General features: G+C 43.2%; 3 protein-coding genes across 6 annotated transcripts in view; 1 reads left to right on the top strand and 2 right to left on the bottom strand.

Moving 5' to 3' along the window:
- The window catches only part of SYNE3 (spectrin repeat containing nuclear envelope family member 3), a 109,069-nt gene that overhangs the window by 11,092 nt on the left and 74,984 nt on the right, over positions 1 to 22,993 (top strand). The window contains exon 1 of one of the 4 annotated variants that reach the window (XM_080619743.1): positions 19,399 to 19,533. The exons of 1 other annotated variant lie outside the window; for it this stretch is intronic. Coding sequence is in view for 1 of the 3 variants with exons in the window: in XM_080619742.1 (XP_080475868.1) it covers positions 20,858 to 20,864 (7 nt within the window). In the remaining 2 variants the exon portion in view is untranslated. Of the gene's footprint in view, positions 1 to 19,398; positions 19,534 to 19,851; positions 19,981 to 20,723; positions 20,865 to 22,993 lie in introns of those variants that run through there. 2 more of the 4 variants (XM_080619735.1, XM_080619742.1) reach the window with 2 other exon arrangements.
- GLRX5 (glutaredoxin 5) lies at positions 2,233 to 9,829 on the bottom strand (the record flags this gene model as incomplete). The annotated part of the gene is made up of 2 exons (XM_080619753.1): positions 2,233 to 4,303; positions 9,514 to 9,829. 2 exons carry the CDS (start codon positions 9,827 to 9,829, stop codon positions 4,125 to 4,127), a joined length of 495 nt encoding a protein of 164 aa, XP_080475879.1. The 3' UTR covers positions 2,233 to 4,124.
- Positions 10,137 to 20,014, bottom strand: LOC308222131 (uncharacterized protein; the record flags this gene model as incomplete). The annotated part of the gene is made up of 2 exons (XM_080619752.1): positions 10,137 to 11,115; positions 18,055 to 20,014. The coding sequence occupies one exon, from the start codon at positions 20,012 to 20,014 to the stop codon at positions 19,301 to 19,303; it is 714 nt and encodes a 237-aa protein (XP_080475878.1). The 3' UTR covers positions 10,137 to 11,115; positions 18,055 to 19,300.

Raw genomic sequence — 22,993 nt, 5'->3', positions numbered from 1 at the left:
TAACTCATGAGCGTTTTTTCCTCACACAATCCTGTAATACAGATGCTGAAAAACCCCATGTAAAATCTGGTTTCTGCAGAAGAGACATACAAACCACATTAGACAGGGATTTATTGTTCAGGCTTCCAGCACTGCTTTTTAATATCACCCTTCTTAGATGCAGGCACTGACAGGGCCATAATGGGATTCTTGGTGCCAGTTCAGAAGAGATTTTCCTTGATATGATTCTTCGATTTCATGTTTCTACACTTGATTGCTTTGTTAGCATTGACAGGCTCCTGGAAAAATCCTGCCAAAGATTTCTAGCCCACATTTTAAAGAGACTCGCAGAACTGAGAACATGAAAGTAAGTCTCCATGTTGTCACACCCAAATAAAGGCAAGTATTTCAGGGCATTTAAACAGTATAAACTTTTCCCCCCCCAGAGTAGATAAGCAATGGAGAATATTGACCACATCCACACATTTGCTAGCAAAATTAAGGCAAGGAAAAAGTCATCTGGCTGAGAAACACATTTACCATGGAAGCCATTAAGATGCCCTGAGCTGCTAATAGCTCATTTTCTCAGAGAAACAACTTTTGGTTTAATTTTGAATTTGATTAACTTTGATTTGAATTCTCCCAAATCAAAACTAATGGCACGATAACAAGCGTTTGTAACCTGCTTCCTTCTGCCCACCAGAACCAGTCCAAGAAAAGCAAAGAAACCCTAACTCCTCTTCAAAGGCTTAGGGCAGCAGATCAGTTTTAGAATAGGAACAGTCTCATTTGCTTAAATCAAACTACCTTGCTTTATATGCAACAGGTAAGGAGTGTTAGAAGAGGCAGAGGATTAGCTTAATTTATGATCTGGTGAATAGGATGGTCCACTCAGCTCAGCCTTTTACCATAGGAGGAGCACCACCAAGGGCATCCTCAGAATAAAACGAAAATAACAATGTTTTCCAGTTTAGCAAACATTCATAATACAATCCTATAATAATATAAAACCAATCATTGATAACAGTTTACATGCACTCATCTCATTGTAAGCCCTCAGCAGTGCAACATGGCTGAAATGAGTCCAGAAGTCTCTCACCAAATGAGCAGCCAAGCCAGAACGCCTGCCCAGTGCAACACCCAGCATAAATTGTGCAAATTGAACTTCACAGTATTTCGGAGCTGGCAGCTCCATACAACCTTGATCTGTAGAAGCCCCGCAGGAGGCAATGTGCACAGCCCTGACACCTGCCATATTCTTAGCCCAGCAGATCAAACTCAGGAGCAGGTAGCTTTGCTTCTTTCTTTACCAAAGACATCAAAGGCAGCTCCCCATATTTGCCCTCAGCTAGCTGCCCTTCCCTGCAACTTCAGCCAGCCTTCCTAAGCTGTGTTCCTCTTCCATCTCCACCTTATTTCAGAGTATCCAGGAAAGAACAAGCAGCAGTGCCAGTGGTTTTTCCCCCATCTTTCCCCTCTTCTCCTGTGACAACTACTCCTCTTGGGGAAGAAAAAAGTCAACCTTTCCTCCACAGAACCCTTCACATCCTCCCAGCCAGGGAGTCCCCATGGATCTTTCCAAGCTAGCACCAGCCCCCCAGTATTAGCTCAGCACATCCACTCATTTCTTACCCCGGACTCCAGTACTACCAGCTGCCTTCTCTCATTACCAAGGAGCACATCAAAACAGGTGCAAAACTCTCATAAACAAGAGGCATGATTTTTTTTCCACAAACACACACAAAAAAGTCAGCTTATTTCCAGCAACATTCCTTCTGGATTGGAAGCACCCCTTTTGCCTCTAGTTGGAGGGACAGCAAAAGTTGGTGAGCAGAATACTTCCATCTCCTAAAATGGATCAACTTAATCAAGCTATTATCTTGGGGAAAATACTTCCTGTAAACTCCCAAAATAAGCGACTTAGCAAGCATCTTAAGTTTTATAATCTGACATACTATGTACGTTATGCCAAATGTTAACCAATTCAAAAAAATCTAAGGGGAGTGAAGGAAGTAGAGAAAGCAAAAAAGCTTCAGTGTAAGGAAGGAATTCATACTGGGAGAAAAAAAAATGCTGCTGAGAGGAAAGACTTGACAATGCTAGTTACCTTTATGTTAAACTAGCAGATAGTACTGAAAAATATTCAACTTTCACAGAAGAATAAAGAATACAGCTCTATGAAACAGCAGATTTTTGGGTTTGCTTTTTTAGATTTATTTAGTAGCCAGACTAAGAGTTAACCATTGAAGCAGATTTTCTTTGTTCTCTTACTCTTCATTTATTGTGTACATCCATTTCAATACATCTTTTTGACATGAATAACTGAAGACTTTTGAAATTCACTTATTTGCAAAACATTTTACTTTCAGAATGGCAAAAACTACTCATGAAGATTAGCCATAAGAAAACTTATTTAATTTGAATTCAAAGAGAGGTAATGCTGAAATGTTCAGAACTAACCATAATCTATACCTAAAGCTCCACATTTTGTGAATAGGGCTGTGGTGTATGAACAGAAAAAAAAAAATCTTGCACTTGTATCTCTATGCTCAACAGCCACAAGTGACTGCCTCCAAGTGTAACTTACTCATACTCAGTGGTCACTCAGTCACCTCCACTGGTATCGGGCAGCTGTCACAAACAAGTGAATACACAGAAATCGTACAGGCTGTATTTAACTTTGGTGATACTGATCGCATTGTAACTGTACCATAAGCTTCCTGCAACCAGTTTGGCAAATTCTGCAACAAATGTACCAGTATAGTTGCTCCAAAGGACAGCTTGCTCAAACAGACAGGAGATATTTAGAACTGGAATTTGCATCAAATCTCTTGTCTACAAGTTCCAATCCTGACTTTCACTAACCCATTTAATAATTTTTCCTTTCTCTAAAACTAACCCATGCAGTGGAAAACATTTTAGGTTTCAAAACAAAAGTAGTATCAGTCTCATTAGTCATTTAAAATGACAAGGAACTATTGTAGACAATCAACATAAATACAGTTTATTTCCAATCATTTTCCTAATTGACATGCAATCTAGTTTATATCAATAAAAGCAGAAACAGCTTGGTTAGTTTTTAACCTTAGCAGTACTGCTGTACAGCTGAAGTTACACTGGTCAGTATTATGTTTTCACTTAGAGAAATGTGGTTAGTTAGGCATTGAAGACTTCAGGGACTTTCCACAAAGAAGTATTTATCTATTCAGTAGCCTCTCTGCTGCACTCATCTACATGAAGCGTTTCATCTGTTGATCCCGTGTCTGAAGACCCTATTCTTCAGAGCACAGCAGTCAGCAGAAAATAACTTGGAAATACAACAAATATAAAAAGATAACGAGTAACTAGCAAATAATACAAGATTACAGCAGTAACTGCAACATTTTCCTGTACTATTTCAAGATAGAATACTGAAGCCTTAACTAATTCCCACATTTTAGCACTGACACAGAACTTATACAAAGTATATAAGCGGGGGGAAAGCTACTTTGCAAGAGGTAGAAAAGGTTTTATAAAATCTGAGGCACAACCTTTTAAAAGCTATCAGAAAGTTACAAAGTAATAATGACCATTATACATGTAATTTGCATAAGCCTTTATTTTTACCCTTTGGAATGAAAGCATATTTCATGTACTCTCATATAATTTTTCTCTCCTATATTGTTTGAAGACTATTTTTCTCCTATAGCATGTGTGATTACAGAAGTTTTACAGACTCTCAGGAAGTCTTACCACAAGGAGTTTACGGCAAAATGAATGCATTTTTACTTGAGACTTTTTCAAAAGGAGCAAGGCAGTGCAAAAACTGTTTGCGTAGGTTCAGGTATCAAAGAACAGAGAAACACACACTCAAAATCCATAAAAATACAAGTTCTTTCGGTTTACTCCCCTCAATCCAAGAAGAAAATGGTTTCAGAAGTGAACTTTTTCCAAACACGAATTTCCACATATGTAAGCTTTACAGTGCAATGGTTATACTCAAATTTTCACAATATCCACCAAAACATTGAGATCACTACATCTACCATGAACTAACAGACATTCACAGAAAAATCTTAGTGTCAGTTCCAACAAATGCCTTCTTCGAGCTGAAGTACGTAAGGCTTTACTGGTAACAAGTTCTTATCGAAGATTTGCTGCTCATTTTACTTTTTGTCTTGGTCTTTTTCTGCATCCAGAAGCGCTGAACGGATTCCCAGCTTCTTCAGCTCTTCTACAAGATCTCCACTCTGATGCATCTGGAGGAGTATGTCACAGCCACCAACAAATTCACCATTGAGGTATACTTGTGGGATGGTAGGCCAGTTGGAATAGTTTTTTATTCCTGCATAAGAGGAGGGAAAAAAAAAAAAGGAAGAGTATTAAAAGTTTTCTACCCTCTCCAAATAGTACGGCATTTTAAACAGAATACATTGCTTCCACCTGACAATACTACTGATATTTTCATTTCTTTCCCGTTGAGGCAAAAATTTATCTATGTAACAGGAGCACTATCAGAAAAACTACATTACAGTTAGGTTGGTCCTCACTCCAACTTAAAGATGTGGCTGAAAGATAGAGAGTCAGCTCCTATACTGACTTCAAACAGGAGCTGGGAAAATGTAGTGCCTCTTTTCTCTCTCAGGAAACAAGCAAATATGATTTTCCAATCAATTAAATGAGAGATATTGGAAAATATTGAGAACTGTTTACATTCAGTTATCTTTTATATTTCTCAAAGGGACTTTCAAATACTTTATGTTCTTACTGAATTAATATAGTTACATTTACTACTGCAATTTCAGTTCCAAGATACATTCACCCTTCTAGGAGCCCTACGAATGTCAAATTGCTTTATCTTTCATTGCCAGACCTTACAGCCCATGGGAGGGGCACAAAGGCTGAAGTCTCTTTGAAAGTACCCATTAAACAAAACTGAGCTCGACTCACAGTTCTGAAGCACACAAGTAAAGTTTATACTTCTTAGAAGACAAATGCAAGACCATCCAAAAATACTGATTAGCTGGTATAAACCAAATCCTGACTTGCACTTAAAGACATCACAAAAAATTATACAAAAGCATTATATCTAATTTGCCACTTTTTAAATGACACTTCACACAAAGCCATTATTTCTATAGCAGAGGAAATAGCCAAATTCTACATCTGCATGCTCTCACACCAAGCCCACCAGCACTTGCTAAAGATACCAAGTTTTAAATTAACATCTTCACACATTTTCAATATGCAATACCTGGAATTTTTCTACCAAAAGCACAGAAGCCCATACAGCAAATTTAAGTCCGCAGACAATAAAAGTGCCTTTACAGATCATCAGAGCCCATTCACCTTGGCAGTCAGCACTCTAAACAAGCAATTGCAAGCTTTAGTACAGGCTGTCAAAGTACTAACAGCAAATATTAGACCTGTACAGCAGAAAACACAAAGGAATTTGCTTTCCCCTTAGAAAACATTTTAACCTCTAGAGTCTAAAGGTAAACCCCAAAATATTTGAAGTAAAAAAATAACCATATAAGCAAATTATGCTTACTTTATTGGAACTCAAAACACTTGGAAGTGTTATATAAATACATATACACGCATAAGTGCATCAATATGTGATTGGATTATTATTTTAATGCATAAAAGATGAAATAGAGCTGATATTCCCCTTAGTCAAAGAGGAATTGGCCAATCCCCTTCAGTAGGTTTAAAAAAACCCACTAAAATAGTAACTTAGGAAAGAAAAAAACCACCACAAAAAAAAAAAAACCCGAACCACAAAGTACACCACCAGCCATGAGATTTTATTTGACTTCAGGTTTTGTGTCTGAACACCTAATGCTTTAGAAGTCCAAACCAGCAAGTTTACCATATAAATCAAGGCCAAAGAGAACCCATAACCATCTAGCATAATCTCCAGTGTCACCACTTTAACTTCTTCCTTAGCGTTTCATTACACCCTCCATCAGTTTAGATACAGTTTACAGAAACCATAAGCTTCAATGTCAGTTTGTGTTTAGCAGTGCTTGTCTTAAACACTCCTTGACCTTTGAGCATACAGAACTAGTTGCAATGCAAAACTGAGTCCCAAAAGTAAGGCATGCTTAAGGATGACTCTACTCAAAGGAGCCACAGCAGATAGAAAACAGGGTTTGGTTTTAAGATACTGCAATGCTAAACATGAATTGAATACCAACGGCTCTGCATAATAAACCTACTGCTAATAAGCGTTTCACAGAAATATTTTCTTCAAGGACTCAGCTGCATATATGTACCGACTCCAATAGCACTTTCAAGGACCCATCCAACTTCAGGCAAAAACACAAATACAATCAAGATTAATTGCTCTGTATGCTGCATTTCATGTATCAGACAAGCTGCCTTAAATGCCTTCATGCCAGGGCTCAAACAGGTTACAAACTGAACACTTCCTGAACTGGCTAGTCAACTAGTAGCTTAGTAGAGCAGTTACTGATATTGTTTTAGTAGTGTTAAAGCAAGTTAGCCTGGTCTATACTTGCTATACCCAGGATGCACTTTCATGATGAATCCTGTGGCAGTACAAGCCACCCCAAGGGATATACTTCCCCATCCCTGCAGATCAGCACTCCCTGCTGGGCTTCAGAAGCTGCAGCTTCTTGTGCTGAATCACACTGCACAGATCAGGTTTACAGTTTGACATCTGAGCTAGCACACTTTAAAGTAACTGCGAAACCAGAATGAGTGCAAAGTGCTACTGAAAGGGGTACCTAGAACACTCCCACCCCATTTTCCCAACTCCACTTATCAATTAGTAGCCTCTCTCTTGCCAGCAGTAGCACTAGTGAATGAAAGAACAGACTCATGCAACCAATCTCACTTCAAGCATGCTTTCTCCAGAAAGCAACACATTTTCATGGAGATAGTTACCACTGGAGCAAGCATGACTGTCAGAAGGCTGGTCCAAGGGTGGGAGAATGGATCGCAACCACTCTCCTGGCAGCATCCTACGCTGAGGTAATGTAAATAAAAAAAATCCACGGGTGAACTACCACCATAGCTCAAAACAGTTTAAACTACTATTTGTAAAGTATGTAATCCCAAGATTCTCTGCCACCTTAATGACCTGAACCAGCCTAATGCTGTCTATCAGCTGAGAGCAGCATCACTTCTGGAAGAGCCAACTTAGAGGAACTTGGATTGCCGTGGAGTGTACTTAGGTCTCCTAAATCAGCTTTAATAAGGAAAGATTTGTTTCAGGGAAGCATATCCTCAGCTCAAGTTCAGATAAATCACATGAAGTACCAAAACCTATTTAGTTTAACAGATCTGAATGTTCTTTTAGGTGGAGAGGCAAGTACAAGGGTTGCTTTGGTTTTACAGATTGCCATATTTAATACAGGGCAAGTTTCAGCAATTGAACTGTAACAACCTGAAAACAAGGTGTTTCAATAGATACAAGAAAGAAACAAACCAGCACTTCAGACCTGCCTGAATCACCATCTGCTGATTGAATCACCAACACACTGCTCTTCCTACATATACGTATAAGCATACGTATACGTAGTAAGTTAAGTTCATTTAAGCACATTTAAGTTACATTCAGGCCCTCAGTGACATGGTTTAGCGGTGGACTTGGCACTCCTGGGATAAAGGTTGGACTCGATGATCTCAAAGGTCTTTTCCAACCTAGTTGATTCTGTGATCTAATACAAAGCTGGTGACCAACTCACATACAGTAATCTCCTTATAGATCAATCTTTAATTGATGTATTTGGTATTTTCACAGCTAAAGGTTCAGCATCCCCTCATTAACCCCACATGCATGCAATGCAGACTATGTTTACAGAGAGGGTTTAGGAAATTGTCTCATTCTGCATATCTAACTTTTCAGAACCTGAGGACAGATCCTGAAGGAGACTAAGAGAGTCTTCAGGCGGTCACTGCTAATCACACTTGGCAACTTACAGAGCTACAGCTTCCAGTAGCCCTGCCACCTCCTCTGTCAGAGATTGCCATCCAACAGAAGCAGGCACATACTGGCTTTTTCGGATGCAGTAGGTAACACAGTTGAAGTAGTAAGACAGCCTCCTGGCCTTGAAAGCAGTTCTCCAACTCTTCAGCACTCCAACCCTGGTACTGGCTCTGTCACCCACCTCACAGTACAACAAACTACATCAACTCATGCACCCAGCAGTGCGATTAATAAATCAAACTGTCTCTCCGTGCAGTCAGACAAGTGCCAAAGCTGGTTTATAAGTTAATTGTAGTAAAACCGTACAATTAATAAATTCAGATATGTAAATAAAGTTTAAAAAACTACCATGACTTGCTCAACTGCCAAAGGTAGTAGGAGATTTGCTTGAACAAAAACAACATTGACAAAAAAACATCATCACACCCAAATTCTGATACTTAAGCTTCTATATCATACCAGCTACTACACCTTTGAACTGCACGGATTGGAAAAATCAGCCTTTCAGCTAAAAGCTACTGAAAAACTCAATTAGGCAAATGATATCAAAAACACGGGGTAAGGAAGTCACCTGATACATGCCAGCATGTAGCTTTAAAGCACTCTTTTGTATGTTCTGGACAGTAACTGATAATGCTATGCACCTGCAAGACTAGCTACTATGTAGCCATTTTGGTTTGGTTTTTAAAACTTTCTCAAATAACCACACAAAACCTCAACAGTCAGCTATGCACACAGAAGAGGGAACAAGGAAAGGCATTACAAAAACAGAGTACTAGCTTCCTACAACTGGCAAAAAATGTACAAGGAATAGCTTCTACCACTTGAGCGGTAATGGGGAAAATGTGCAAGTGATTAGCATAATTTTGTACTTTATCAAAGGAACCCCACAGTCTGTGCCAGCAGGGAATCAAGAGGTACAGTACAAGCAATTAATGAAATTTCACCACACTGTTGCAAGGGAAGATGAAATCTGATAACTAAGTATTTTAGGAGTCTTTTAGCACAGCTCTGTATCTGTTAACTAGGCAAGGCAGTGTGGCATGAAAAACCTGATCACCCCCCCTAAACGTAACTGCATTGGGCTGATAACCAAGACGCTCTTGGACTCAGTAAGGGTAACAAAAACCAAACGGGACATCCAGGCAAGGCAACCTCAATAGTACATCTCTATGATATGCTTCAAAGCCCACAGATCCCAAAACCCTGGCACGTAGCCCAGCAGGGGCTACAAAAGCAACCAAATACAACAACTAAGGAAAAGACAAAACACCGAACAAAAAAGTGAGCAAAACCAAGCTACGCCCGTGAGAAGCAAGCAGGGGCTGCCACACAGAGCTCCGCAGGGTATCCCAGCAGCCCACGGGAAGGCGAAGGTAACTCCGGCAAGGCTGCACAAGCCAGGGCCTCCCGAGGGGCTGGCCAAGAGTAGATCAACACTCCGTGGTTCTGGCTCTGCCCCGTAACACCAGCCTTACACAGAGAGAAACAAGGGACCGGCTCAGATTATGTGTCAGCCCCGGCGGCAGCGGAGACGGCACCCAAAGGTGACCCTCGGCAGCCGCCGCTCCCGGCCCCAGCCCCGGCCCGCCGCTGACCTTGGCGGAGGTCGGGGTCCTGTAAGACGTCATGGGCGCGGTAGTCCTCCACGCCGTGCAGACGCAGAATCTGCACGACAGCGTTGCTGAAGCCGCAGAGCGGCTGCTCCGGGCTGCCCTTCATGAACACCACCACCGGGTGCTCCCGCACCAACCGCTCTATTGCCTCCCGCGACCCTGAGCCGCCGCCGCCGCTCCCTTCAGCGGCGGCGGCGCCGCCGCCACCCTCCCCGGCCGCCTGACTCAGCAGGCGCCCAGCCCGGCCCCGCACGGCGGCGGCCCCCAACCGCCAAGCGGCACGCACCACCCCGCTCATGCTGCTCAGCCACCCACCCGCTCCCACTGCCGGCCGTAAGCCGGCGTCATCGTCTATTGGCGGAGAGCACAAAAGGTCGCGAAGGAGAGCGCCTCCTACACATAGGCTTAGTCACTGCCAATCGACACTAACAGCCAGTAGCGTGAAAGCACAGTGAGCCTCGTCCCACCCAGCAACCCTGGGACTACCTTGCTTTTCTATTTGTGGAGGCAACCGCGCTGCTATAGTTCCACTGGGAGGAAGGGCCTGTCAATCTAACGCGATCTGCTTAATCCCCGCCTCTCGCGGACGCGATTGGTCATCGTTACCTGGCGGGGTGCGGTGCTCGGGAAGTTTCAGGGACTTGTGAGGAGTGTGCAGCTCTTTCCGCTTCCGGATAGAGGCTGAGCTCGTGGTGGTGGGGGTTAGCTGCCTGTCGGGATGGGCGTACTGCATTCCCGTGCTCTTTACGGAGGCGTACCAGTTCCCCCCTGGCTCCTGGAGCAGCCTGAGCGATGCGGCGGGGAAGAGAGAGCAGGGGCGCTTGCCGGGAGGTCGCAGCCGTGCTTAGCCGCTGCTTTCGGGCCTGGCGTGTGGGCTGAGCCTGGGGGCTCCGTGGAGCCATGAGGGTGCAGCGGTGGGTTTCTGTGTTGGAGCCGGGGGATGTGCTGCCGCCTCCTGCCCCTGCGGCGGGGTTTGGAGCTTTATCCCACAGGCGCTTTGGCAGTGCGGGCGGGAGTCAAACCAGTGTTGAGCGGCTGAACGGAACCTGGATAGAAGGGGATTACAAAGGGACGGGCTACTCTGAGGTATTGGCTGCCTGTGCTGAGTGATGCTCCTTGGTGGTGAAGCGCGTTCAGATCTGCGAGTTGTAGCGGTGGAAGCATGTCCTTAAAAGCGCAGTGCCGCTGAGTCGGCACCTTTTGTTTTCGGAGGCAGTGTAGTTTTTATGTGGGTAGTTGACAAAGTGCGGGTGGTTCTGTTTCCTTGGTGGCTTTGGCTGTGCTTAGTGACTTGTTTGGCTGCCTTCTCTTGCTCGGGCTTAGTTGCTTTTTAATGTGATTTTTGTGATTAATGTGTTTTTAATGTCAAGAGGGAGAGATGAGAGCAAGACCGGTCTAGCTGGCCGTATGTGCAGAGGGGTTGGTTCAGTTGATGCTAGCAGATGCACAGAACTGCCTAGCATCAGCCAGAGAACTGCTGAATTTGAAACGTGGCCAACCAACTGTATGTTCCTGAGCAGATGCCGTAATCTTTCCAAGAACCTGGAGCAGAGCATGGAGTTTCCTACACCAGCCAGGGCCATCCTGTAAGTAGAAGAAAATGTTGAAAGGTTTTCCTCTGTGCTAAACCACAGTCTTGCAAAAAACAAAAGTGTATTTCTGAGTATTAATCCACATTGCAGCTCAAGGACCTGGCCTTTTGGTATATTTAATGGCCGTTTGTATTACTTGCATTTGTAAGGAAAATATTTTTTTTCCACCTAGCTCTGCTCATGTGGGAGCTTTATAAATGAGACCAGTTTGTTTTCAGCGTTCAGAAGGCTGTTCGCTAGTTTGTAATTTTTGTGGAATCCGGGGGATGCTTGAGTGACAACTCGGTTTTCATTTTCTGTGAAACCATCTTCACTCATGACTTTTGTTGTTGCCCTTTATTTGAATTTAATTAGAACACATTTCATGGGGAATTGTGGCAAACTTTCGGTTTGTCATCCCATGTGAATAGTTTCTGAATAAAAAAGTGTTGCTGTAGTATTTGAAAGTGTATCTGATGACAAAGAAATGCTTCTGTTATGAATCTAAAAGTAAAGTTCGCATACTGTTGATGAACATTGTGCATTTTGTCCGTTAGTATGTTTTGTTTTCAACAGAACATCAGAAGCCAGGCATAGTCACACTGATCAAGCCACAAAGAAGTTACTGTCTTCTGTGTTTTATATGTTGTAATTAATACGGCGCAAAATCGCACAATATGAAAAAACTAATCCAGTATCCAGTTCATGACAGATAAAACTTCAGTAAATTCTGCAAAGGAAAAATATGTCTTTCTATTTGTTGAACTGATGTGATATATGAAGACAGATGCTTAACAAGTGTGAAGTGTGATAGCACAAGTGGCCTAGTTTGTAATTTTAATTTAGCAGAAAGACTCCTGCCGCTCTAAGTCAGAAGAGAATGAAATGATAATAAGGGAGTCAGAAGAGAATGAAATGAAAATTGAGTAAAAAGAAAGAAATTTTTCTATTCTTAAAAGCACCTAAATGTCTTCTTTCAAAAAAAATGCTGGGCTGTAAAAAGGACTTTGCATTACTTGCCTTCCTGAATTTCATTCTATCTATTTCTATAAGGACATGATTCTTTAGAAATTATAAGTAAAATAAGGACATTAAACTGAAGTGAAATAAACCCTCATGATGATATGCTCCTTCTAGAATAACATAATCACAGTTGCAGTTTCAGACTCTGTAGTCTAAGAGGTGCCCTTGGTTGCTAGTACTCTGGGCATACCAGGCTTGCAGAGAGAGCACATGTGTGAGGAAGCCGAGGCATGCCTGTAAGAGTCGCAGCAGCAACATGTGCAATATTCCTCTAACATCACAATTCTGTTGCCACGGAGATAATGACTTATCCCATGTCATTATTGATCTATCAACAGTAAGAGCAATTTTGCAGTCTGATATTGTTTAGCAAACTAGAAACAATTGCTGAACACTGAAAAACTGCTATAAATGTTAGAAAGCTTCTTAAGTCTGTGTATGGGGTTAAATAAAAGTACTTGAATTTACAGTTAATCCTGTAGTTTCATGAGACTGGCCTGTGAGATAATATATTTAATATGGTCAAATGCTTTTGGAGTATGCAGCATTCTATTGGTGGATAAACACTTTCCCTATTTATAAGACCTAGAACAATTAGCCCATGTACACACTAGAACCAAAGAGATAATTATTTGTTACCTCATCCAGTCTTCTATCAGTCTAAGTGAAACTTCTTATATTTTCCAGATAATGATTTAAAGCAACTGTTCAGAAGAAATATTCATGGAACTCCTATAAGACTCCTGACATTTTGCTGATGTTCCTGTTAGAAAACCTATCACCTTGTTTTAAAAAGAGTAATGTCAGTATTCAAACTGCAGGGCTAAAATGCTAACAGTCACAAATTAGGTTAGTTCCAGGCATTCTACTCGTGAACAGAACTACTAGTTCTGTTGCTGCAGCTGTTCTGCATGCCAGGTCAATAATTTCCAGGCAACACCTGGCAGCACCAATATATCCTCAATTTTGAGAGCATTAAGAATGTTTAAAATGTACTTACAGTGCTGGACTGCACAATTAAAATTTGTGTGGGATGCCTAAACTGTGAAGACTGAAGAAATGTCTGTGGAAAGTTCCTGGTTATTTTGAAGATGCGCTAGTTTGAGAAGTTGTGCAACAAGCAGCAGAAATGTAGAAGCAATGCAGGGCTTTTACTGGCATAGAAGCTCAGGTCCTATGGGAAACTGATGTTTTGGAGTCTGAGCTGTATCTAACTTCCTGTTTTGGATCTAACCTGGAGACCTATAAGCAAATTTGTTTCTGAACTAGATGAGTAGTAATATTTCTAGATTTACAGCAGATTCCCAAGAGGGTGTTTGCATTAACTTTAAGATACAGCAGGTAAAGAATATGTACAAAGTAGCCTAAGTCAGTTTAACTGATGGGTGATCTACATGATCTAAGGCAGTTTTTTGACTTGGATCATGTAAGGATGCCTTTGGCAGAAAGAGGCCATGCTAATAATCAAAGGAAAAATGTGAGCCCCACATTTACCAAATAGAATGAAAGATCACGGTAAAGTTTGAACATGGACCTTTAAACAAGACACTCTCCAAGCTTGCTGCTTATTAAGAGATTGCATATACGCCTTTTTGTAGTAACACTCTGCTTTGTCAATTGTGAAGCTGTCCTGGAACCAGGACATCTATGAACTTTGTAATAGCGTAGAATTATTATTTCGGATAAGCAGGGTACTTACAACTATTCTGCCTGACCAGAATCTTAGATTCTTGTTCCTTACTTGCAGATGGTAGTGGTGCTTAAGGTTTTCAGTATTACGGAGGAAGCGTAATTTTACATACTTTTATACTGAGCTGAAATATGTTACATTTAATGAAAATACTTCTTGCCTCTTTTTACCCAGGAGCTGTGAATGTCAAAATGGGCCTAAAAAAACCTGGGCAAAGTCAAGAAATAAAATTGATCTGTTAAATATACAGATACTGTTATGGGATCAAGTCTTGAGCCATAGAAAGCTAGGGACCAGGATTATAACCATATGCATGTCCTGTTCCTTGCTTCCTGTGCATTCATGTTTTACCCGTATTACAGAAACAGGATCCTGGGTTCTGAGTTTCTGATTTAACTTAGTATGGTAATTTGGACAAATTGTAATTTATTTCAAATATGGGAAATGTTTTCTGGTCTTTCATAACTGTGGGGAAAACCCCAGGGCACACTTTGCATGTAAAAAAGATTCTTGTGCCCCGGTTAAGTTCTACTGGCATACTCTTGTGTATAGCTAGGATGGCAAGAGTGCTTTTGTCGGTTTAGCTTGTTTTAAGAATGTGCAGTTGCAGTGGGGCAAGAAAAGCTCAGATTAGCAGGTGTTTTGTGCCCAAGAGGGGGCTCCCATAGGTCAGGTCTGTTGGCTGGTGAGCCTGAGTTACCAACCTCATTAAAATGGCAGGCTGTGGGAACCGGACGTTTGTTGCCTCACAGAGTGATTACAGCTGTTCTTGTTCAGCACTTTTGAATTCCCTTGTTTCTTCTATGTAAAGGGTTCTTTAAAAAGAAAAATACAGTAAGGTATTTTTCTCTGTCAGTTTGAGAAACGCATCTCGTTACAAAAACTTGCCTCAATTTTAATAAACAGTGCTGGCCATCTGATCTTCTCCATGGCAGAAGGCATGTAGTACCAAGCATGTGTCGTCACATGTGCATTTCAACTGTATGAAATACTTCAAGTAAAAATTAGTGTTTTGTGCACATAGCTGTATTTGTAAAGTAGATGGGTTTGTTGTGGAGAATCTTAATTATAAAGTATTTTTAAATCTTAGTATTCTTGAAGATGTTACCACAATATTTCAGTAAAGGTTTTATTTTTTCATCACTCACCTTTTAGTCTTTTTGGTTTGGGTTTTTGTTTGTTTGCTTGTTTGTTTAGGAATGTGTTTATACTTTTTAGCACATTTTAAAGTTTTCATAACATTGCTTTGAAAAGGAACTATAGTCTAGCCAATGCTGTGACCTTAAATCACATGTACTGTGGTTGCTTAATCTTTGCTTGACAGATCTATAATGAAGTATTTCTGGAGAGCCTGGAAGCTTTTTGTTAAACCATTCATCTTCAGTTGCAGTATTACCAATGTAATTTTATATTAGATGTAATATAAATAAATTCTCATTTCTGTAAAAAATGTAGAGGGTAATTCTCATGCCACATGCTTGTGGAAGTGCAAAAGTGCTATCTTAAAGCAGGGATGAAGAAAAACTTAAGCAAGTACCTAAACTAAAATTAGTCACTGCAACCAGTGACACTTGTAAAAAGATGTTCCTACTCCCACTATTATTTATTAAAGTGTTGTGCAGAATAAAATGACCCTCATCTCACTTGCTTGCATCTTTTTGTGTAGATTGAAGTTTTCAAGTTTTGATGCCAACTGGATTTGTTTTGAATAAATTTTTTCACAGGAATTGCACAATGGTTTATGCTTTGCTAAAGAGACCTTGAATTTGGATGAAGCAGATGTGAAGTGTGATGCCTCTCAGAAGACGGCTGTGGTGTGGAATTTGAGGGCTTGAAACTTCTGACAAAGATCAGTTCTCAGTATGGGCATGGAAATCTGGCCATGTTTGGCCATGGTATGAGGTTCTGCTAACTCCTGTTTGTATATGTACAAACTAAATTAAGCAAAATGTTTGCTGGGTTTTTTAGCGTTGGTGTTTTGTTTTGGGTTTTTTTCCCCATTGTATGTGATACTGTCCCAGTATTTCTGATTTTTTGTGGGGTGGGCTAGAATCTGTTTCCAGTAATGAAAGTAAGAAGAGGATGTGCAAAGATGTGGCAGGCTGGGACTCAGGCAGAGAGGAGCTACTCATCTGATGAGATAGCTATACTGGTTGCTCTTAGAGATGGATAGGCCAGTGTCTCCCTTCGAAGCCTGTTCCAGTTGCTGTGTCTGTCCCTTCAGAGCAGGAAGATTCTCAGACCAGATGTGTAAGCTAAGGAGGGACACTTGAGATGCGGAGTGTGAAGGAGAGAGAGAATGAGACTGACTAGGAATGTAGGTAAGGCTGTAGCAAAGAGGTTAATGGCATAAACAGCAGAAGCCACTAGAGGAGCACTAGATAAAGTTAGGAATAGAAGAGTTTGGGGTTTAAAAAATAAATGTCTGTACCACAGAAAAAGTGGAGAGGATAGGACTGAAAGGGCTAACGTTGGGTGGTGCATGCAAAATAGGCTTTCCCAAGAGTGTGGAAATAAAACCTCAAAGCTTTTAGGTGAGAATAGTAGCAGAATGTCTCGACCTTCTGTGCCATTCGTCACCATAGTGGCCATACAATGGTGATAAGCAAGCTGCTTGTAATCTTTCATTCACTCCCTGCACAAGGTACCAGTCGCATGGTTTACCAGTGTGATCCTTGCCCTAGTGTTCCCAAAGATACACTGATCTGACATTAGCATTTAGAGTTTATGGCTCTTCATTCTTTACTGACTGAGTTCTTACGTAGCAACTCCTATGATCACCCAGTTTTCTGTCAAGCAATGTCCAACTTCTAGTAGCTATAAAACAACACACAAATAAACCCCAAAACCCTGAGAAGACCCAGTGTTGAAACCTGTCATGCCAAAGACATATGTCACTGGTATGCTGCACACAATATTACTCTGCCAACAAATGCTGTTCCTCCCACCTGAAGACTGCCATGTGACTCATTATTTGATTAACAATTTTACATTGCTGTACCCAAGCAAACATAAAGGGAAACATACCAGTACCTTGTAATTCTTGTTTGTCATTGGTTATGAGTGTGAATAAATGGGTATGTCATGCTAATAAGGGAGAGTAGCTACCCTGCAGCATTATAAGTGCTTCTCTGTTGCCCTAAAGATATCCTGTAGGTCCTCCTATGGGGTAAATCATGCCAACACCATTGTTACTTTTGCAGTATTTGTTGTGTTCCACCCAGTCTGCTGGGTATTCTGTTCATCACAGGAAATGGCTGAAAACACTGTATATTCACTGACAAATACTTGTGGTTTAGTTTAGGGGCTGAACCAACTGCTTCTAAAAATACATTTGTTTCCTCTAAGGAAAGAGAACTAGAGCTGCTGCTCTTTCTTTTTCAGAAGCCCCTCCACCCTTCCACAGTGCTTGCAGTCATTCTTACCTCTCCTTTGTTGTTTAGGTGTGGTGTGTGGGCAGCTTCATATTATTTGGGTAATGCACTGAATGCTCATTTACTTAATGCCTGTGTATGCTGGTTTTTCTAACTCGGCATGTACAAAGCTGTTTGAGGTAGTAAAATCAGAGCTCTGAAAGCTTCCACATAGGGAAATGCAGAAGAGGAACTTAATTCAAGCAAGGTTTAGATAGTGATGCACTGTCCAACACCAGCAAGCTTTCTCAATGCAGGGAGCTGTTTTTATTTTGGACTTAAAAGGTCTAGGTATACAAAGCAATTTCCTAAGGGGTAGTTTCCTAAGGAAACCACTCATTGCTGCCAGTGAGGGTAGCTCATATACTCACTGTGATGACAGCAAATTTTCACACTGCACAGATAAGGTTTTCTGTTATCTATCATCTACCTAGACACATTCCTTTGGAGTCCAACCCTTTCCAATTGTGTACAGTTCCTCACACTATTTGAAAGGTCATTAAGAGATAATCATTTCTAAATTACTATAGGGCAAGAGCAATTGCATAGGCATAGATTCAGTTTTACACACTGGTGATACAAACTTCAAGTAAATCATCTGTCAAAACCATGCTGGTAAATAAATTAGATTTTCAAAGCTAAATGATAGTCTTGTTTACAGAGGGAGAATAGAGCAGTCAGTTTCCCTCTTAGTGACAACTTAAAAGGTCAGTCACCCCAAATTGTGCCACTACAGGACCCAGTGTGGGCATTTGGTGCTTCAAGGTCAGAACCAGCTATGAAAGTACACTCCTTACCATTAAATTCTGACAAGATTTCCATTTACCTTTTTTTCTGCTGGTGAGGAGTGGTAATTCCTGATGGTTTGTGAGCAAGTTAAATACAGAGCTATTCCAAGTAACACAGTGTTGGCACATGGATGACAGATCACCTTAAATACCTGGCTGTGGGCAGCTCTAAGCCCGTGGCAGCTCCCCTGGCTGATGCCACCAACGAACACTACTGATGGGAGCCAGCCTACCCCAGCTGGTATTAGTAGGTCAAGAGCGGTCCTCCACAGCCTCTCTGGGAGCTCACCCTCTCGCTTCTTCTGAGCTACGTATCTGGAGGCACGTGGCGGCAGTACTGGCATGTGTGGTCGGAGATTTTTATCGCAAATAGCCCGTTCTTCCGCGCTTTAGGCAGGTGAACCGCACAAGTTCCCGGCAGCAGGGGGCAGCAGTAGCCTCTGCCGAAGAGCTCGGGTTTGTGGCTCGTGAAATACCAAGTTCTTCACACGTTCATTCAGCTTGTTTAGGTTATGTTATTGTTCAAATATGAAGAAGCTGTACGTTCTGTTCTCCTTCCCTCCCTGTGGCTCAGTGCACTGGTTTCGATGTAATTGGAACTTTCTGATGCTGCAGATGGAACACAAAATGTTGCCAATTCGCTGGCTTCTCTCTCTTGAGTTATAGAACCCACGCTGTGCCTGGCAGCACACCACTGCTGCTCCTTTTGCTTCTGATAGTTACCTGAGCATATGCTGTAGACTCTTTGCTTGGATAGATTACAGGGGAAGGAATCACCTGGATCAGACTAGTGGAAACCAGTTTTGTTTCCTAAGTTCTTGGTTGTTTCTTTCTTCCCAAAATGTCAGTTGCAACACCATGCATCCAGATAAATTCCTGTTCGTGCTAACTGCGATGAGTTGGGGTTGTTGCATTTATGTATAGCTGCCCGCTTGCTTTCTGACGTTCAGAAGGAACACTGAGGAATTTGCCCACGTGCTGGCATGGCTCGCTGCCGGCTCCCAGCACGGGTGAAGACTCTCCGTGGTATGTCACCCACTTCCTAGTGTTTGGTGACTCAGCTCCGAGACCCCAGACGCGGTACTGTGAGAAACCCGGCTTCGTCTCTTCTGGTGCGTTTTACTTTGCCAACAAGCAGCAGAACGCCAGTGCTCACCTGTGGTCGCGGACACCTGCCGGCCCCGGGCAGGGTCGGGGCCTGCCGGGCCCGCCGGTGCCCAACCAGGGGCACCCCTCACGGCGGCTGCTTGCGGGGCGGGACGGCGACGCGGGCCGCGGCCCCGGTTACATAACGCCGCCCGCCAGGCAGGGCCGTGCTGCGCCGCGGCGGTGAGGGCGGGCCTTCCGCGCAGACCCCGGAGCGGCGGGGCCGGTGCCAGGCGCTCCTGCTGAGCGCCCAGGCGAGCGGCGGCGACTGCTGCAGCAGCAGCAGCAGCTGCTCAGGGGCAGAAGAGGCACCGCGGCCCTTTGGGCTACCCGCGAGGGAAACGGCGGCGGCGGCGGCGGGTGCCGCAGCGGTGAGTGGACGGGGACCCGCCGGACGGGGACCCGCCGGACGGGGCCTGTGGCGCTGCCGGTGGCGCTGCTCGGGGCCTGTTGCCGGCGCTCGGGAAGCGGGCGAGGAGGGAATAACTGTGTGGCGGCGGCGCCCTGAGACTGCGGCGTCCCGTCACACCGAGGCGGGGAGAAGCTCGGCTCGCGTCGCTGACAGCCCTCCTGGCGCCCAGGCTCTCCTGTTGCTCGGCGCTGCTCGCCGGTCTCGTTCCGTGTCCCTCCGTCCCCGAGATCGGCGAGGCAGAGTGAAACGCAAGGTCCTTGGCCGCCACGGTGGCGGCCCCCTCCACCCTCTATAACGGTTGCAACGGGAACAGCCGCAAAGCAGGAGGGCTTATCCTTGCCAAGGACCAACCAGGCCAGCTCCCTGGGCTCTGTGAGAGTTCCCGAGGTACTGCTAACGTATGTAGGTAAGAAAGCAGGTGCAGTAATTGAAGCATACATCGCTAAATAATCTAAGGTAAACGGGTAAACCTTTTAGTTGAGTTCTTTTTAAAAATGGTATCTGTGAACGAGCACCAGCCTGGTGGAAGTGCTTAGCTGCATTCTGCAACTTTTCCTTCCCAGATGTCAGGCTCATGCCAGAGGTGTTCTCAGTGCTACTGTCAGATTTCTTCATCTCCTGGTCCCCACTGCCAGGAGTCTGCTGCAGTTTGCTAGCTCCTTGTTTCTTGTCTCCTTCCTTCTTCACCTCTCTCCCCTTCAGATCTATTAAATACATTCTAGCTTGTCTCTGATTGTTCTGAAGCAGAGCTGACCTTGTCTCCCTTTTTCTTCCTAAGCAGTTAGAAGGTTTCACAGTTTTTTTCCATGTGAGCCTGTACCCTCAGGTCCTTCACCTGGGTCGGAGCAATCCCAGGCACAGATACAGGTTGGGCAGAGAAGAGATTCAGAGCAGCCCTGCGGAGAAGGACTTGGGGGTGTTAGTCGATGAAAAAATGAACATGAGCCGGCTTCAGTGTGCGCTCACAGCCCAGAAAGCCAACTGTATCCTGGGCTGCATCAAAAGGAGTGTGACCAGCAGGTCAAAGGAGGTGATCCTGCCCCTCTACTCTGCTCTCGTGAGACCTCACTTGAAGCATTGTGTGCAGTTCTGGTGTCCTCAACATAAAAAGGACATGGAACTGTTGGAACAAGTCCAGAGGAGGGCCATGAGGATGATCAGGGGACTGGAGCACCTCCCGTATGAAGACAGGCTGAGAAAGTTGGGGCTGTTCAGCCTGGAGAAGAGAAGGCTGCGTGGAGACCTCATAGCAGCCTTCCTGTATCTGAAGGGGGCCTACAAGGATGCTGGGTATGGACTATTCATCAGGGACTGTAGTGACAGGACAAGGGGTAATGGGTTAAAACTTCAACAGGGGAAGTTTAGATTGGATATAAGGAAGAAATTCTTTACTGTGAGGGTGGTGAGGCACTGGAATGGGTTGCCCAGGGAAGTTGTGAATGCTCCACCCTTGGAGGTGTTCAAGGCCAGGCTGGATGAGGCCTTGTGTGGCATGGTTTAGTGTGAGGTGTCCCTGCCCATGGCAGGGGGGTTGGAACTAGATGACCTTAAGGTCCTTTCCAACACTAACTGTTCTATGATTCTATGACTTCTGTATGTAAGCACCTTTCACCCCATCATGTAGTAAGGCTTTGGTTTCTCATACACTTCTGTCTGCCTTCACTTTTATTCCCAAATCCTTATTGGTTTGGCATTGTGAATTTAGGCCTTTGTCCAGGAAAATTTTATTCCTAGAAATAGGTCCAGTCAAATAGAGTAACAGACTGAAGTCTGCAGGAATTATGGATTTATATGATGATTAATTGTGAAAATGATGGTTGCAAGACACTGTTTTCTTTTGCAAATTCATCAGAGCAGGATGTCTGCCTGTCCTCTGCTTCAAATGTAAGCCTGGCTATCTTAAATCATTAATGAAATGTATCACTGTGCTACTCTTACCAGCTTCTTGCTGCTTCTTTTGGATGTTACTGTTAAGCCCTTGGCATGTGCGTGCCACTTGAAAATCTTTGTACGCAGTGGTTGTTTTCTGGGGAAAGAATTTTAAAAATGCAGCAAAACTTTAAAACCTGATTGGTTGCCTTCAGATGTTTTCCTTCTAAGAGTGTCTTGCAGTCTGGGGTTGGTGAAATGCACATCAGCTTGGCACAGTCTCTGTGGTTGCCAAGTGTGTGAGCCAGTTGGATCTCAAGGAAAAGTAACTTCTTGCAATCAGTCCCCTGGTGACTTTTATTTCAATGAGGAACAAACATCTGGTGAGTCATGGGAGCATTGTTTCCTACAAACTAGCTGTCAGGGAGTGTAGTCTGACAAAGCTGATGGGCTCTATAAAAACAGCTTTCTCCTACACCCAGTGGTGTTGCCATGTTCTTCATGAATCATCAGATCCGGAGTCCTATCAAAGTCCTAAGGAAGGCAGAATTAATAACCATTCAGGGTACAGTACTGTGGTGCTTGCCCCTCTTCTTCTGTTCCATCTTTTGATAGTTCCAGTTCTTTCCTTCAGCTGTGTATTCCACTGCTCTTCCTTTCCCTCCCATCCTGGTCAAGACTTCTACTGTGCTTCCACATCTGTTCCTGGTGCATATGTCCTCTGGGGCCTTCATGCACTGACCTTGTTGAAAAGAGAGTGTCTAACTTTTCCGCTTGTGTAAGCCATTTCTCTGTGTCCTTGCAGTTATCTGTGGCTCTCAAAGAGTCCAGAAAACCTGTGTACACTAGTGGATGCTCAGCCTTAGGATGTGGCTGTACCTGCATCTGCATGCCTTTGAAGAGCAATGCTGATGCCTGAGGGGATGCTGCAGACCTAGCACCTGCTTTGCAGCTTCAAAAGCTAGCTAGCCTTAATCTTTTAGCATAGCTTCTGTTGGAAACAACGTTTATATCATCTCTTACTATGTGTTCGTGCATGCATTTTAGTATTTGTCGCTTAAATGTTTTATTGCCAATCCCCAATTTCAACTGTGTGTGATGTAAGGAGAGCAGCTCCAACATAATAAAGTTCTTGCAGATTTTGTAGAAACAGACCAAAAGGGAAAAGCAAGTCTGCAGTCAGACGCTTAGCAGTTTTCTCCAGGTTTTTGCTTAGGGACTGAGTGATACATTCGTATGTGACTGCTTCCACTTGGCAACAAGATATTTGGTGTAAATGAAATTGTAAAGAGAAAAGGAGAATGATTTTTGGGGTGAATACGTCTGAACTGGAATATCTCAAAACTTAAAAAACGATAAATAACTGATTGGATACATTGCATTCTGAACATGAAAACAGAAAATCTTAGTATAGTTAAGTATAGACATTTACTCAACAAAGGAACACAGTTCTGTAGGAGGTCTGATTTCCTGAGTTGTGTTGGTCACAAAGCGCTTTGTTTTTATGGCTCTGCATCTCCAGGGCACAGCTCCTGTCTTTGTTCTGCCAG

This window comes from Psittacula echo (assembly GCF_963264785.1).
Source record: "Psittacula echo genome assembly, chromosome: 5".
NCBI classification, from domain to species: domain Eukaryota; kingdom Metazoa; phylum Chordata; class Aves; order Psittaciformes; family Psittacidae; genus Psittacula; species Psittacula echo.
Note: the sequence above shows the minus strand (reverse complement) of the source record. Positions and strands in the feature narration are given on the sequence as shown.